The sequence below is a fragment of the Mercenaria mercenaria genome, chromosome 6 (assembly GCF_021730395.1).
Source record: "Mercenaria mercenaria strain notata chromosome 6, MADL_Memer_1, whole genome shotgun sequence".
NCBI classification, from domain to species: domain Eukaryota; kingdom Metazoa; phylum Mollusca; class Bivalvia; order Venerida; family Veneridae; genus Mercenaria; species Mercenaria mercenaria.
Genome location: NC_069366.1, coordinates 61,154,319 through 61,171,948, shown reverse-complemented (window position 1 = coordinate 61,171,948; position 17,630 = coordinate 61,154,319). Strand labels below are relative to the sequence as shown.

The window sequence follows — 17,630 nt, the reverse complement described above, 5'->3', positions numbered from 1 at the left end:
AAAATTAGGGTAGGTAGGTCGGAATTTTTTTTTTTTATTAGGGAGACTTTTCAGAAATTATTTTTGTGGCAAATAATGAATACAGATAAGGGGGTTATGCCTTTAGAGCGTCGTAAGTTGATTTCTAACATCACTGGCCATGTTTAAAGCATAAAAAGTGCAGTTTTGCAACTTTTTGGTAAAAAGTTGAAAAAAATATTCTCCAAGGCAATAAAAACATTTAGGATTGCGCCAAAAATTTAGGGTAGGTTGGGATACCGGAAACAAACAATGTTTTTTTTTATGCCAAATATCAATGTAATGACTGGACCTATCTGATATATAGATATAAACTGTTGTATCAGAATAAATTAGCACTAACATAACATTAGATATTTGAACACAGTAGTCCATAACAAGCATTCCACAAGTATTAATCATAGGTCAACTGTCCAGTACTACTGGTCAATAAAATTTGTAAGGCATCATTCAGTTATTTGCATTCTTTTATAAATTCAATTTTCTGTGATTATTATAAGTACCATCTTTGTACCTATTTCCTACAAAAGCCTACTTCTTATCCATTTACGTGTTTGTAATATGCAATATATTTATATGGTACATGTCTGAAGCTCATTGATGTGGTACAAAGTTTACATCATATATCAATTTACATAACAAGAAATATATAGTAAACAATCATTTTAACATCAATTTACTTCTTTATTTCAATGTGTTATTTTAACTCAAATAATTGGAAAAAAGAAAAAAGTTATAACCATATGCCAGACTGGAAGATGATAAAACTTAGTTGAGAAACCAGTCTGCCATTGGTCAATTTGAAGACTGTCCTCAGAAACTCAGTCTGCCATTGGTCAGTTTGAAGACTGAACTCAGAAACCCAGTCTGCCATTGGTCAATTTGAAGACTGTCCTCAGAAACACAGTCTGCCATTGGTCAATTTGAAGACTGTCCTAAGAAAGAGCCAATCAGATGTCCAGCTGACCCGATAATAGCACTTTAAGAAAAAAAGTTCACTCAGTAAAGTTTCATGATATAATCATTAATATGACTATTTATGAGACTTACCACCTATTTAGCCTACAAAAAGTCATATTCACCACAAACCACAAAATGGTTACAGAAAAGCATATCATTCAGGATCTACTAATTTTTAAGGTTAAAGACACATAATATCTTTATCTGAAAATCATTTCACCTGCAGAAATGGGAAGCGATTTTTATCTAATTCAACAAAATGTGTTTATGCTATGACCACACACCTTTCCTTGTTTAACAATTTATCAACATTTCAAGGATTAAATTTAAGTGTCAGAGAATATTTTTTCAGGATGTACTTATTTTGGAAAAAAAAATATGTGGGGTCTCAGATATCAAAACATTAAGATAATTCCTTGTGGGGTCTTACAAATTAAAACTTTAAGATAAACATATCAAATAAAAGTTGCACCTATTAACACTGCTTTTTTTAACAAATCGGTCTTTCAAAAAATATCTTATACAGTAACAAAATGCTGTCAAAGTTGGCGAGGTTGTTTATTTTTCTAGACTAATAGTAGAAATTTTTTATACAAGTACACTTAACATACAGTAGGTCATTGTGTTAAGATTTGCTAACGTCACCTAATACTTTGATCTGTTTGTGTCCTGACAAATACTTTTTTACTGTTTGATTTTATCAGTTCATGTGAAGAAGCAAATTAATTTAAAGGATAAAAAACATAAATTAAGTTAAGTAACTATATAACTCTTAGCCTGCTGGCGGAAAGTGATTCTGCCTTTGCGACCAGTGCAGACCAAGATCAGCCTGCACATCCGTGCAGTCTGATCATGGTCTGCACTGTTCGCTATTCAGTCAGTAAATTTTCAGTGAACACCCCTTTCAATAATAAGTGGTACTGCCCACATTGAATAATGGATCAGTCCATTTTAGAAATTTAGCAGGGTAAGGGTTAAAGTAAGTTTTAAACAATTATATTAAGGCATTGATTAATTTATTAAATATTCATATTTTTCAATTTTAGTGGAAAGTATTTTTTCCAGTACTTTGAAATAATGAATGATCTGCTCTCTTGGTTATTGGAATGAAAGCAACATTTTGTTCGGAATAAGGAAATTCTTCCAGTAAGATATTAATAACAACATCATAAAACTATCATCCATTTCTTTACAATCATTTGCATTTTAGGTACATTTTGTTATCAATGTTACTATACTTTATACAAAGAAAATTCGTTTTTTTACCAAAAATACAAAAGTACAAAAATTTAATAAGAATTGGGAAGACTGTTAAGGGCAAATAACTCAAAAGTCACTTTAACTTAAATCTTAACTAGCGCTGCGGAAATGTTTTGCTTTGCGACATGTAACAAGATCACTGCAATCGGTGCAGGCTGTCATGGTCTGCATGTTCGCTATCGTTAGTAATTTTCAGTGAAACCTTGAATATTAATGGTATTGCCAACTGAATATGGAACATCCATTTAGAAATTACAGCTAGTTAATCTTAATGCAAGGGATTTTTGGAACATTTAAAGATTCAAATTTGCTATTGTGGTTTTTTTGTTTTGTTGAACTTGTGATCTTATAAAAACATTTTTTAATTTATGCATCAGGTAAATTTCATGTATATTTTTGGAGGTTAAAATTTTATAGAACTTTTTTTTTTTACATGTAAAGTATTTCATTTTTTTACTCACACAGAAATCAGATAAAACACCACTGAAATCTTTAAGAGTACAATGTGAGTAATAAACTGTTGTTTTTAAATGTTCAGGGTGTGGGAGGGAGGTTGCAAGGTCACACAGGGGAATAGAGCAGTCATACAGGGATTGTTGGTGAGAAATCTTAAGAAGGAAAAGTAAGGCGTGACACTTTAAGCCTGAGAACTAATTATAAATCATTTGCATAGTATTTTAAACATTGCTGCTTAACTTTCAATGGGAAAGTTTAATAAAAATATCTAATTTTATATATATATATAAAAGAAGTTCCGTTTATAGATCATTCAGACGATTTATTAGACCTGACTCATACCAGCAGAAACTGAACCAGAAGGTTAAAAATACTACCGAATATCTCAAGAGTGCAACATGGGTAGGTTCACTTCCCGGCAATCCTGTAAAGTCATTGTTAGGAAGTTAATCGGGGAGTAATTCGGTCAAGGTTTCATGATAACTTGTGTATGTGTGGGAGTGTATGCTGTTGTTAAACCACAAGGGGTTATGATAATCTGTCATGGTCCATTATCATATAAAATAATGGGCCTTTAGTTTCACCATTACTAATCTCCTACCAGGGACTTTAGGATGGCCGAAAAATTCTTTTGATGAACTGCAGTAAAATCAATCTGAATTCTTTTACATTTACATTGTTTTTACCTTTACAACATTTATTTTGATTAAAATACATGATAGCATTCTGTTGATTTTTTTTACCCCCCCTCCTCCACCAAAATGAGAAGTTTGTAAGACAGATCACAAAATTTATGCATTTTGCAAGATCATTCATAATACAGTAGTTTCTAAAAAATATGCTCTATAGACAATTTGGGTGCCAAGCAAACTGAAGAATTTCTTTTTCATGTAATAATTATGAAAAGAAATTTCAAAAATAAAAAGTTACAGAAAAAAAAAAGTATAAAACAATTTCCCACTGTGTTAAAAATAAATCCAAAATACAGACACATTTTGACTACTTGATTTAAATCTAAAGGTGTGGTAAGGCAAATCTGAGGGACTGAGATTGTAAGACTGAGTTTGGAGACAAGCTTTGTATGTGACTGGCTAATTTTAAACTCCCCCTTTTAATTGACCAATGACAAAGCAGCATTCTAAAACTTAAAGGGTTATACAGAATGTTTAGAATTTTAGCAAAAGTGTTTCATTTAACAATTTATCGAAAGATTTAATGGTCACAGACATTTTTCAAAAATTAAACGGATATCTCACACACTGTGAACAACAGTTATAAGGCTTTATAATAGAACCTAGACTAGCTCCTAGACTATGATATATCTTTCAACGTTTTTATGATTGAATGTAGTGAACTTAGCCAGTCTATATCCTATGTCCAATATCATAGTATGATAATTTTAACATCATTCCTCTGCGAAAATCTCTAAAATAGATAGGCTATTGTCTCTATGAAATGGAATTAGACAAAACAGGGGGAAAAAATGTAAAAACATATTTATTATCAGTCTTGTGGCTAGTCTAAAGAAAACGTGCTTAACTTGGTATTTCTGTTTTAAAGGTATCACTGATTTAAGCTAACCCATGATGCTTAAAATAGTCCACAGAAACACATTTATAGCCATCTAAAAAGGTGTAATTAAGAAGTTTAGAACTTAAAAGTGTATGATTAAATGATAGTTAAACAATTTTAAGAAAACAGAAATAGCTTTTCCCCCACACTGATGATGTTCTTTTCTTAAATGAAGCTAGTTTTGTAACTATTTTAGAATTCAACAGCACTGTCACGTCTAGAGGTAGGAAAATTACCACTGTTACTCGATATATTTAAGATAAATTGTGAGATACTTCATAATTATATATAAGGGATATATATATATAGATATATATTTTTCCACAACTTTAATACCAATAAAAGTTATTTAAGTAAAATCCTTGACAAATATTATACTGCTTGTGGGTTTTTAATTGCTTAAAAACTGTCTATTTAATGTACAAGTTATTATTTTGTCTCATTTAGTGCCTACTTTTTTGTTCAATTGACAAATTATTACAGTCTGAGCCACAACATAACATTTATTTAATTATGAGTGAGTTCTTAGAAAACCTTGATTTATTTTCTTATCATGTTTAAGCTAATGCACACAGACATCATAATTGCAGAGGGACTTAAAACCTGTAATTCTTACTGAGAGAAATAACTCATAATTACATAATTACAAAACCAATAAAAAGGTAAATATCCATGCTGAATGTTATTTTGTACATGTAGCAATGTTTTTGTTTTTTTGTTTTGTTTTGTTGGATTTAACGTCGCACCGACACATGATAGGTCATATGGCGACTTTCCAGCTTTAATAGTGGAGGAAGACCCCAGGTGCCCCTCCGTGCATTATTTCATTACAAGCGGGCACCTGGTTAGAACCACCAACCTTTCGTAAGCCAGCTGGATGGCTTCCTCACATGAAGAATTCAACGCCCCGAGTGAGGCTCGAACCCACATCGATGAGGGGCAAGTGATTTGAAGTCAGCGACCTTAACCACTCAGCCACGGAGGCCCCCTGCAATGTTTTAAAGCTAATAAATCGTGAATGATGTAAAAAGTATGAAAATCTTTATTGGATGGAATGTAACTCTAAAACAGACAGTGAAAACTGGTATAAATATATTTTGTTAAAACCAACATTAAATATTAATTTTGTTCATTATTTCAGAATGTTTCACCACTTTCAAATCACTGTTTTACCCCTTCTGAATTGCTGTTTTATATGTTACATGAATATTTGGCAAACATTCTAATGCTAAGTTTAGATTGACGCTGTAACTATTTGTTGGTAGTTCCAGTTAATGCTAAAACCATTTCTCTATAGTTTAAGTTGATGCTAAAACCATTTGTATATAGTTTAAATTGATGCTAAAACCATTTGCTTCTAGTTCAAGTTAATGCTAAAACCATTTGTATATACATGTACTTAAAGTCAATGCTAAAACCTTTTTTTTTTCCTAGTTCAAGTTAATGCTAAAGCCATTTGTATGTAGTTTAAAACAATGCTAAAACCATTCGTTTCTAGTTCAAGTTAATGCTAAAACCATTTGTATATAGTTTAAGTCATTTTAAAAAAACCATCTCTATGCATTTAAGTTGATGCTAAAACCATTTGTATGTTGTTGAAGTTGATGCTAAAACCATTTGTATATAGTTTAAGTTGATGCTAAAATCATTTTTACATTCTTTTTAGCAAATGTTAAGAGTACTCAAGTTTTTACTAGAATAAGTGTGAGCAAGCCACTTGAGCCTGATTATAGAAATGTGAATTGGACTGTTAATAGGAAATACAATATAAGAAAATAAGACAAAGGCCACTCAAACTTACTTTTTAAAAAATCTGGGTAGATAAATTTTTTAACCAAATTCTGTAAATGAGTTGCCCAAATTAAGTGATCTAATTCAGCTAGATTTTCCTCAATCTCACACTGTAATCAACCTCTTAAACTAGTTGATCCGACAACTTGTGAATGGCACACTTTTCACATTTTTATGTTTAGATAAATGTGTCTTCAGGCAGTCGGAAATGATTCATGTTCTTTGTACTGTGGTCTAGTACATGTATATCAACTTTGGCCTTGTTATAACCAGGTACTTGTCCTATTACAAACATACATAGATCAAATAATAATATTATAAAGTTAAAGGTCAAAAGAGCTTGAGATACTTTCTTTTTATGAAATCACCATTTTTTGTTGTTGTTTTGTTTCAAGTTTAACACCGTTTTTAAACAGTATTTCAATTATGTAATGGTGGGCAGTTAACCTAACCAGTGTTCCTGGATTCTGTAGCAGTGCAAAGTGCACTGTCCGCAAATAACTGTCAACTTCCCCACATGAATTAGAGGTGGAGAACAAATGATTTCAGACACAATGTCTTTTATCAAACATACGGCCTGCCCATGGATCATACTCAAGACCCCACGATCCGTAGATCGATGCTCTCCCTATTGAGCTAAGCGGGCAGGTTAAATCACCAATTTTTATAACAGCTGTAAAAAAACTGCTAAAGTTTATATGTTTAACATCATAAATTAGTCGCTTGTATAGAAAAATATTACTTCAGCATGAACACTTGCCAAGGCCTACTCGGGTACCAGTCACTTAAACTGAATCTGAAGATCAGTCACAGAATGCAGCCCTGCTATTGGTTAATTTCAATATTCACAGAAATAACCAACCAGATGATAGTATTTTTTAACTCAACTGTAGCGGTTCTCGTATCGGGTGGCCTTGGTAGCAAATTGTAGAGCATTGGCACAGTAAGCCGAAGATCCGAGTTTCGAGTCCCGGTCGAGACTGCACATTTTTCCTGAGATATTGTGGTTCCACCGAGATGTTCACCCTTGGAGCCCATGCGGGGTGAAGCAGTTTGGCTGCGGTGTGCATGCCAATTCAGTTAACAGTCTGTGGCAGACATTGGCCAGGTGCCAATGCCTTGTAATAAGAGGGAAGGTGTGTACATAGTGGTTCTCCTATCGGGTGGCCTTGGTAGCTCAGTTTGTAGAGCGTTGTCATGGTAAGCTGAAGGTCAGAGTTTCGAGTACCGGTCGAGGGTGCACATTTTTCCTGTGACTGTTACACAACATTGGAAACTGACAAATATTTATCAATGAATAAATCCTGTAAGTTTTAACAAACAAAAGAAAAAAACATTGCAAAGTTGTTTTCTTTTAAATTATATTAACTTTAAACAGTACTTTTGAAGTTCTTGACAAGTTAGTACAGAATGCTGGGCAAGAATCCGATTTAAATGAACTTTAGCAGACTGTTAAATTATCTACAACTGTTCCCCTTAAAGTACAGCTGACCTTAATTCTGGTATAATAAGGTCACATAGTGCTAAATTATTTCGCAATGTTATCAATAGAGTCGTTAGGTACATTTCATTACATTGTTTCGAATTGCACTAGCAGTCCTATCACACACATGCTAAAACCATTAACAGATACAAAATACATTCTTTAATTCTAATTTTATGCTTAATTAAATATAACTCCACGATTTTCTCAGAGATATGTTACACGATATTTGAAATGTAAAATATGTGCACCCTTTACGTTTTATAGTTATTTTGGCAGAATTTAGGAGGAGAATGGTGTAATAGTATTAGATAATAGATATAATTTGCACCCGTTTGATAGATGCGTTATGATAATGAGTGATACTTGACTGATTGTAATTAAAGATTAATAAATGAGTAAACAGGAAAGTTACAAGGTACTAATGAAATAAACTGTTGAATCATTGGTTTGTAGCCAGCTTAGGTGCAAAAAGAATAAACAGCTACCTAGTATTTTTTCACAGGTGCTTATATCATCTTCATAAACAAAGTCTTTGTTAGTTTATATCATTCTGTCCTTGAATGTACCCAAGAACATACTTGTTTCCTGTCCTTGTTTAACCCCTAAAATACAAAATCCTTTTTCCTCTCAACTCTTTGCCTGAACATTATAACACAGGTACTTCATCCTTGACTCACCTTGACTGCACAGATAACATGATTTAACCTACCAAAAACCCCTGCTACTAAATAACCATAACTAGAGATATTTTCTGTTCCCAACTACCTATACGTTTAGTATTTGCTGTCCTTGACTGACCATAACTACGGATGTCTTGGTCCTTGACTAAACATAACTCCTTGACTGGCCATAACTATAGAATTTTCTGTCCTTGACTGACCATAACTATAGAATTTTGTCCTTGACTGACCATAACTACAGAATTCTCTGTCCTTGACTGGCCATACCTACATGTACAGAATTTTCTGTCCTGACTGGCCATAACTACAGAATTCTCTGTTCTTGACTGGCCATAATTACAGAAGTCCTTGTACTTGACTGACCATAACTACAGAATTCTCTGTCCTTGACTGGCTGTACCTACAGAATTATCTGTCCTTGACTGGCCATAACTACAGAAGTCCCTGTCCTTGACTGACCATAAGTACAGAATTAATTCATCTTTACTGACCATAACTACAAAATTCGCTATCCTTGACTGACCATAACTGCAGAATTTTCTGTCCTTGACTGATTATAAATATAGAATTCTCTGTCCTTGACTGACCATAACTACAGAATTTTCTGTCCCTGACTGACCGTAACTTAAGAATTTTCTGTCCTTGACTGGCTATAACTACAGAATTGTCTGTCCTTTACTGACCATAATGACAGAATTTTCTGTCCTTGACTGACCATAACTACAGAATTTTCTGTCCTTGACTGACCATAACTTCAGGATTCTCTGTTGTTGACTGACCATAACTAAAGAATTCTCTGTCCTTGACTGGCCATAACTACAGAATTCTCTGTCCTTGTCTGACCATAACTACAGAATTTTCTGTCCTTTACTGGCTGTAACAACAGAATTTTCTGTTCTTGACTGGCCATAACTGCAGAATTTTCTGTCCTTGACTGACCATAACTACAGAATTTTCTGTTCTTGACTGACCATAACTACAGAATTTTCTGTCCTTGACTTGCCATAACTTCAGAATTTTCTGTCCTTGACTGATCATAACTTAAGAATTCTCTGTCCTTGACTGGCCATAACTACAGAATTTTCTGTCCCTTACTGACCATAATGACAGAATTTTCTGTCCTCAACTGGCCATAACTACAAAATTTTCTGTCCTTGACTGACCATAACTTCAGAATTCTCTGTTCTTGACTGACCATAACTAAAGAATTCTCTGTCCTTGACTGGCCATAACTACAGAATTCTCTGTCCTTGTCTGACCATAACTACAGAATTTTCTGTCCTTTACTGGCTGTAACAACAGAATTTTCTGTTCTTGACTGGCCATAACTACAGAATTTTCTGTCCTTGACTGACCATAACTACAGAATTTTCTGTCCTTGACTTGCCATAACCTCAGAATTTTCTGTCCTTGACTGACCATAACTTAAGAATTCTCTGTCCTTGACTGGCCATAACTACAGAATTTTCTGTTCTTGACTGGCCTTAACTACAGAATTCTCTGTCCTTGTCTGATCATAACTACAGAATTTTCTGTCCTGTACTGGCTGTAACAACAGAATTTTCTGTTCTTGACTGACCATAACTACAGAAAATTCTGTCCTTTACTGGCCATAACTACAGAATTCTCTGTCCTTGACTGACCATAGATACAGAATATTCTGTCCTTTAATGGTTGTAACAACAGAATTTTCTGTCCTTGACTGACCATAATGACAGAGTTTTCTGTCCTTGACTGACCATAACTACAGAATTCTCTGTTCTAGACTGGCCATAACTACAGAATTCTATGTTTCTGACTGGCCATAACTACAGAATTCTGTCCTTGACTGAGAATAACTACAGAATTCGCTGTCCTTGACTGGGCCTTTCTCTCATCTTTACTGACCATAAATACAGAATTCTCTGTCCTTGATTGACCATAACGACAGAATTCTCTGTCCTTGACTGACCATAACGACAGAATTCTCTGTCCTTGACTGGGCCGTATAAGTACAGAATTCTCTCATCTTTACTGGCCATAAATACAGAATTCTCTGTCCTTGACTGACCATAACACAGATATTTCTGCCCTTGACTAGCCAAATCTACAGAATTCTCTGTTCTTGATGGACAAACACTACAAAAATTCTGTTCTTGTCTCTGTTTTCTTTTACAGCATTTTTCATCCTTGATTAACCATATTTACAGAATTCACTGTCCTTGACTAACCGTATTTACAGAATTCACTGTCCTTGACTAACTGTATCTACAAAATTCACTGTCCTTGACTGACAATGATTACAGAAATGTTCCAGCCTTAATTGTCTATAATGAAGTAACAGTGAGTTAACTGCCCCTAATTAAAGAAATTCTGCAGTCTGTCCTTCACTACATCTTAAATTGTAATTCTTCTCCGTATAGCCATCCTAAAGCTTACGTGACAGATTGCCCATAAATGTACAGAAATGGTTACATATTATTAAATAAAACATAAATAACAGTAATTAACATCATTTTCACCTTTTTGAAGACAATACTGACTATTATAAGAAGTTGTCATTTTATGAGACAATGAACTGAATCAGTTAGGGAGCATCTTATCCTATCTTGTGTTATATTGATTTGTAGTCCAAATATGGGAGAATATGCTTATATGGAAAAACAAACGTTCACTTCACCTGCCTTTGTGACCAGTGTAGATCATGATCAGACTGTCTATGCAGACTGTCTATGCAGACTGATCTTGGACTGCACTGGTCGTAATGCAGCATCATTTGTCGCCAGCAGGCTAAAGGTTAAACAATATTTTGTAGGGGGGTGTAATTTCACCCCCACCCCCACCCCCACTCCCCGGATATACCAGTTTTATGCTTGTTGATGCTTGTTGATGACAGTACTATTGTAACATAAAGCATGCGTTCTAGTATAATTTTCCTAAAATCGGGCAAATTTGGGAAATATGCAATTTCAAGTTGTTTTTCAACTAATGGCTGTATAGAGAATATAACAGTTTTTATCAATTGCAGAATTTTAGCTTCTTTCAAAGATACAACACTAACTTTGAGCTAGAAAAAAACAAAAAGTGAAGGCTCTATTCAAGAAAAACCTATATTAAGTAGTTCTAAAGACTCAGATCTGAAAATAATCATGGAACTGCTGTACAGAAAAAAAAGTTACACGATATATTCTGTGTGGTATGACAGCAAGTTGTGATATTCAGAACTGCCGGTATTGTTAATCAAGAAGAGAACAGATATTACAAAAAACTTCCAATCAGCAGATAGGTTTGAATCCCTGGCAAGGTATATGTTCAACTGATTGACTAGAGATTGTGTTTTAGGTCAGTCCTCCTCCACCTCTGATTCATGTGAAGAAGTTGTCAGAATCTTCAAGGGCACAGAATAATACTGGTAATGAATCAATGAATACAGGTTTATAACTGACTGCCATACTATCATATACAAAATTCTATAGAAAAAAAACAAACAGAGAAGCGTGTGAATGCACATTGAATACAGAATAACAGTTTTGTGTTTTTTGTAATCGTGACAGTTGTTCAGAATTATAGTATTATAATGTAATAAAGGAGTGAGTTTGAATAACTTCCATGAGAAATGCATGCTGAATGCATGTAGATGGCAGTATAAAACTCCTTCAGTACTAATCAGAAACATATGTTTTATGAACAAACATTTTAGCAGCATCATATATTACTGCTTAATATTACAAAAATTCTCAAATATCTTCCATATTAACATAATACGAAGTTTTATCTCTGTTGTGGGAAATTTGTTTTGTTTAATTCATCAGGAACATTCTTTTCCAATACTGTTTCAGTAATGGAACAGTGGTCCGATAACCAAACTGTGCCCTGGATTTGTTGCCAGAACTATTTTGTTCTCCACAAATAGTTGACAACTTTCTCATGTAAATCGGAGAAGAATGAATGCCTTCAGAAATATATGTTTTTTGTCAAATTTTCATTGAGAATAGTATGAAATCATTTAATTTCGTGGGCATGAGATTTATGTTGTTTTTGCAAAATCGTCTATTTCGTCTATTTCGTGCATAGATAACATACTGAATGAGAATTTTACTTGTTCCTTTGGATTTAATTTCGAAACCATGAATTAAATCCACAAAAAGTAGTCCTGCAGGAAAATTAATGACCTTGCAGTTCATAGTCTTGCCCTCCAGCAATGTCACTGACTAGTTGGGTTGAAAAGAAATTGTCATTGAAAATAATATGAAATCATTTAATTTCGTGGGCATGAGATTTATGTTGTTTTTGCAAAATCGTCTATTTCGTCTATTTCGTGCATAGATAACATACTGAATGAGAATTTTACTTGTTCCTTTGGATTTAATTTCGAAACCATGAATTAAATCCACAAAAAGTAGTCCTGCAGGAAAATTAATGACCTTGCAGTTCATAGTCTTGCCCTCCAGCAATGTCACTGACTAGTTGGGTTGAAAAGGGGAGAAATACTCATAGATAATACAACAATATCATTTTTCTGACCGTTCCGGAAAAATTCTTAATACTTGCCATCAAAATGAAAAAAAAAAAAAAAAAAAAAAAAAGAAAAAAAAAAAAAAAGAAAAACAGCAAAAGTAACCCCACTTGATTTCCCTTATCTTAGGATCAAATGAAATTCTTTAACAACATTATGAGGAGTAAAAATTCAATTCTAACCTCATTCTTATGATTTATGCCCAAATGTACTTGCTAACTCCCGAAAAACCACAAAAATCTCTTAAATCCTGTCTGATTGACAACTTTTTCATTTCCCAACAAAAGCAGTTTTTTGTATTTATTTGTTGCCATAGCAACAGAAAGATTTACCTACAGTAGAGATTTGAACCTCTGCTTCCTGTTGATTCCCTGCACCACAGGAGAAAACCACAATGCTAATCACACATCTTTCAGCCTCTCTAGGGGTCAGATAATGTCAAAATCATTTTCCTCAAGTAATTTATGGGCTTTTTTTTGCTCCAACCATAAAGATAATATATTAAATTCAAATTTGCACACTCAACACCATTTTTTTGTTTCAAGTCACTCCTTGATAATTAATAAAGGATAGCAATTTATTTCATTGAAGTTTACTGGTAATTCTATGGCCTGTTACACTATTATTGTTAACTGTATTATAATTCAATAATATTATCATGAAAAAGGCCTTTAATTAATTTTTCACTGTCACTAGTAAAATAAATTTGATATCCAGATATACTTAGCTTACCATTTCAATTAAAGTTAGTTTTTGGTGTATAAAAAGAGCTTTATTTTGTAAAATTATACTTATTAATAATTTCTGGATTTTTACAGTCAGAAAAACATTTATCTCGCTTTGATCCTGAGCCTGGTTTTGAGAAAAGACTTATCATTTTCAGATAAACCATACATAACTATAAGAAGATACGAAAAGATGTAAATATAAGAACAATGTATAAGTAAAAAATGAATAAAAGGAACAATCACATTTCTCCACAATAATGAGATCCTGTCCACTTTATACATTTTCTCCTGACATTTCAAGGTTCCTAATTAATTATTTGCTAATCATATTAATTATTAACAGTATAAATGTCATAAAACTGCCGTATATTTTATGAGAATGGGTCAAATAACTATTTTGTTTTATCATTTTTATCAGACTTTAGAGTCCTTTAACCTTGTTAAATAGTGCAAACTTTTAATCGCACACAAGGTTGTGAAACTATGGCCGGGTGCTGTCACCTTTAACACCAGGCCCTTGTCACCTTTAACATTGGCCGACAGCTGTCGACTATGTTGGATATAAGATGACCACAAATATTACAGATATTAAAGAAAACAATTGTTTAAACTTTGATCCTTACGGCTATCAATGGGAGCCAATTTTGAACGAAAAAAAGACCTAAACAACCTTAACATTGTGATATCTGCTTTACTCCGCTGTCGTTAATTACACCTAAAAACCCTATTGAGAGATGACTGACCACAATTATTATCCAATAAAAAAATCTCGTATATGATTATCATGAAAAGAATGGCGACAAAAGGAAAGTGATTTATAAGGGGAATCATCTATTGATATAAAAATAAGATTTTACTGCTTAAGATGAAAAGGAAATATCATGTACAATTCCTGAATAATCTTGTGTTTCTTTCGACAGTGCCTCGTGAAATAAGACCTTTATACATTTTTGTCTCCTTAAACATTCCTGTAGATTATTTATAAATTTCTATGAAAATGCCAATCAGTTTTTCATGTATATAATTATATTTAGAATATGCAACACTTTATTCCTTTTTTCAGCTGTTGAATATCAAATGTTTATTAAATCTTAAAAGAATTTTAGGTCAAATAGTTAAAGTCTTCTACTTATTAAAGAAACATTATTTTTCATAAGTTATTGACTAAAGTTTAGTTTAAGACAAACATAGAATTAAGTAAAGCTAAGTTTCTTATGTTTACATACATTTGTTTTACCGGGAGACTTTTAAACAAGACTTACGCAGAAAGACAAAAGCCCCATGCTCACTTTAACATAACTGTTTACTAATTCACTTTCAAATGCAGTTAGTTCGTTCACTTAATGGGGAAGTATGATTTAATTTATGATACTATTTCAAGTTAAATTGATAATTTTATACTTTATACAGTTTTTACTTCCGCGCAGCTGTTATTTATTCATTTCAGCACTTCATTTTATGACTTTCATATAAATGTTAAGAGACATTTTGTATTCAAATTTTGCAAACAACTTGCAAGTACATAATCATTATTGCAACTGATCTCAATAGATAATTAACTTGTCTTTATAACCATTTCAAGGTTAATGCAAGTATGAAATTCTACGTGAATATAGAGAGGTGCAGTTATGCACTAAAAGCCCACACAATATAGTTTTTACTTATATGAACTTCTAACAGTATAACTTGTTTGTTTCATCTACAAGAAACTACCACACAATTCAGAGATTTACCTTGTTTTAGCCCTTACTCTGCTAAATTTCTATAATGAACTTGTCATCTTTCAATTTGGACAGTACCATTAACTGTTAAAAAGGGTGCTTACCAATAAGACATTGACTGAATGACAAACAGTGCACACCATGATCAGACTAAATAGAAAAAGTGGAAACTCCACAGGTCACTCAACACAACAAAAACGAAAATGTTGCAGGCTTGGTTTGATTGAGCCTGTTCATGGACGGTAGTGGAAATGCATGCTACCGTCCACGCCCTCTAGCCCCGGGTTGAGCAGGACTCAACATTTACACATGTAAGTCAACTAATCCTTAGCCTGTTGGGGGCAAGTGATTCTGCCTAAACTGCCAACAGGCTAAGGATTAGTTAACTGCTGTATTATCATCCCAGCCAACTCTCTATATTTCATGCCGCTCCAACCCCAAAAACATTTTCTTTTCAATTTCAAAGGTAATGTTAACTGTGTATTTTAACTATTTGTCGTTTTATTATACCTGCATTTAACTGCTATGAACTTTATTGTATTTATTTTTCTTTTTTTCTTCTTTTTTTATGATATTGGCTCATCATTAAATTTTATGCATTTCATACAGGATACTATCAATTTTATCTGAAATAAAAAAATTAAAACCTTTTTTCCCTTTTTTTACAAAATTTGAATGATAATCTAGCAATTCATTCATTATGTAGACTTACAAAGTCTGTTGAGATCAAGTTATCTGTTACAAAGTTTCTTTCTTTCTTCATACTGACACTGATAGGCTCACGAATAAAGGAATACAATATGTCAATTTCTAACTGATTTCTGTTAATCAGTTAATTCTGGATGTTCCAACCTTCCACCCCCTCCCACCCCCCACCCCCTGCTTATTTTTATGATCAGAGCTCAGAGAGACACCAAAATTTAAAATTTGTGAGTATCAAAGAAACATCAAATATCTTATAATAGTACTGACAACTACCAGGTGTGAACAAGAGCGCCGCCAAGCGAGGCAATATACGCCCAAGGGGTTACATCAGAGGATGGGTGCAAAATTTAAAGAACTTGACAGTCAAAGCCCAAAGGACAGGGACAACAAAAGGAAGAAATTCAAAAAAAAATTCTAAGTCCAAAAAAAAAATCCTTACCAGGTACAGGTATGTCAAAATACACCTAAAAATTTGAGGTACCATCCATGTTGTACCACAGAAAAGTGGTCTTGGTTTTTCCGTACAGCCAATAATAAAAAGATTTGACAATAAGCTATTTATAGTAACATAAAAGGAAGTAATTCAAAAAATTCTATTGTAAGTGAACAAAAATGGGATCTGTCAAATAAAAACAAGAGCCCTGCAATGCAGAGCAATACATACAAAGCAGTCATATATGACCTTTGACCCCTAAGTGTGACCTTGACCTTGAAGCGAGTCATCCGAAACATGTGCTCCGCACATCGTCTCAGTGTGGTGTACATTTGTGCCAAGTTCCCTTGAAATCCTTCGAGCAGTCCAAGAGTTACAGAGCGGACACGAAACAAACTGATATGACCTTTGACCCCCAAGTGTGACCTTGACCTTGAACTGAGACATCCAAAACATGCGCTCTGCATGTCGTCTCTGTGTAGTGAATATTTGCATCGAGTTTCTTTGAAATCCTTCAATGGGTTCAAGAGTTACAGAGCAGACACGAAATTTCTAACAGATGGACAGACATACGGATGGACAGACGGACAGACACCAGGGGTATAACATAATATGTCCCTTCGGGCGTATAAAAAAGGGTTTTTCTATCATATCGGGAAATAAAAGTAATGGGGAAAATTATGCAGTCTTCAAGACTATAAAGAGGTAAGAATCTACCGAATGCACTTAAAGCACACTCATAATTCAGATATTATGCACTACTGTTCACTTCTAATTATATGTAGTCAACCCTGATTACAAGTTTGTTTATGTATTATTCATTTTGTATACTTCTTATCGACCCTGACATTTATGAAATGTAGTGCCTATCTTCCATGCTCAGTTTATTTTTTGGTAAATTTAAAATTTAATTTTTTTTAAAAAATTGTACTTTGTTGAAGTGGGCTTTCGGTTCATATCTGCAAGTTATATCTGTTATGATAAAATATAACTAATTGTAAATATCCTAAAATATATAAGTTTTGGAATTTGTTTATAAGGTAAGATATTCACAATGTATGGCCCGCTGTAACACAAAAGGAGTGCCCATGCAAAATGTTCATTTTGTTCAGAATTCAGATGTGTTACAACACTTTTTTTCTCTTTAAATTAAAGGAAAATATTCAAAAAAGAATTGAATGAAGATAAATTTATCAAAAATTCTGCGGACAAGTTGCTTTATCAATTTATTTATATTGGTATAAAGATAAACAGACACTAAATAGCCTCACCAGTTCAATAAGGCAAAAACCTCTCCCTATGGCAGTGATTATACAATAACTAAG

The 17,630-nt window shown here is 33.4% G+C and overlaps 1 protein-coding gene across 2 annotated transcripts in view; it reads right to left on the bottom strand.

Moving 5' to 3' along the window:
• LOC123548741 (core-binding factor subunit beta-like) overlaps nucleotides 1-17,630 on the bottom strand; it is a 79,117-nt gene that overhangs the window by 4,823 nt on the left and 56,664 nt on the right. The window contains exon 7 of one of the 2 annotated variants that reach the window (XM_045336251.2): nucleotides 789-997. The exons of the other annotated variant lie outside the window; for it this stretch is intronic. Coding sequence (XP_045192186.1) covers nucleotides 937-997 — 61 coding nt within the window. The 3' untranslated portion in view covers nucleotides 789-936. Of the gene's footprint in view, nucleotides 1-788; nucleotides 998-17,630 lie in introns of those variants that run through there. 2 annotated transcript variants of the gene reach the window in all.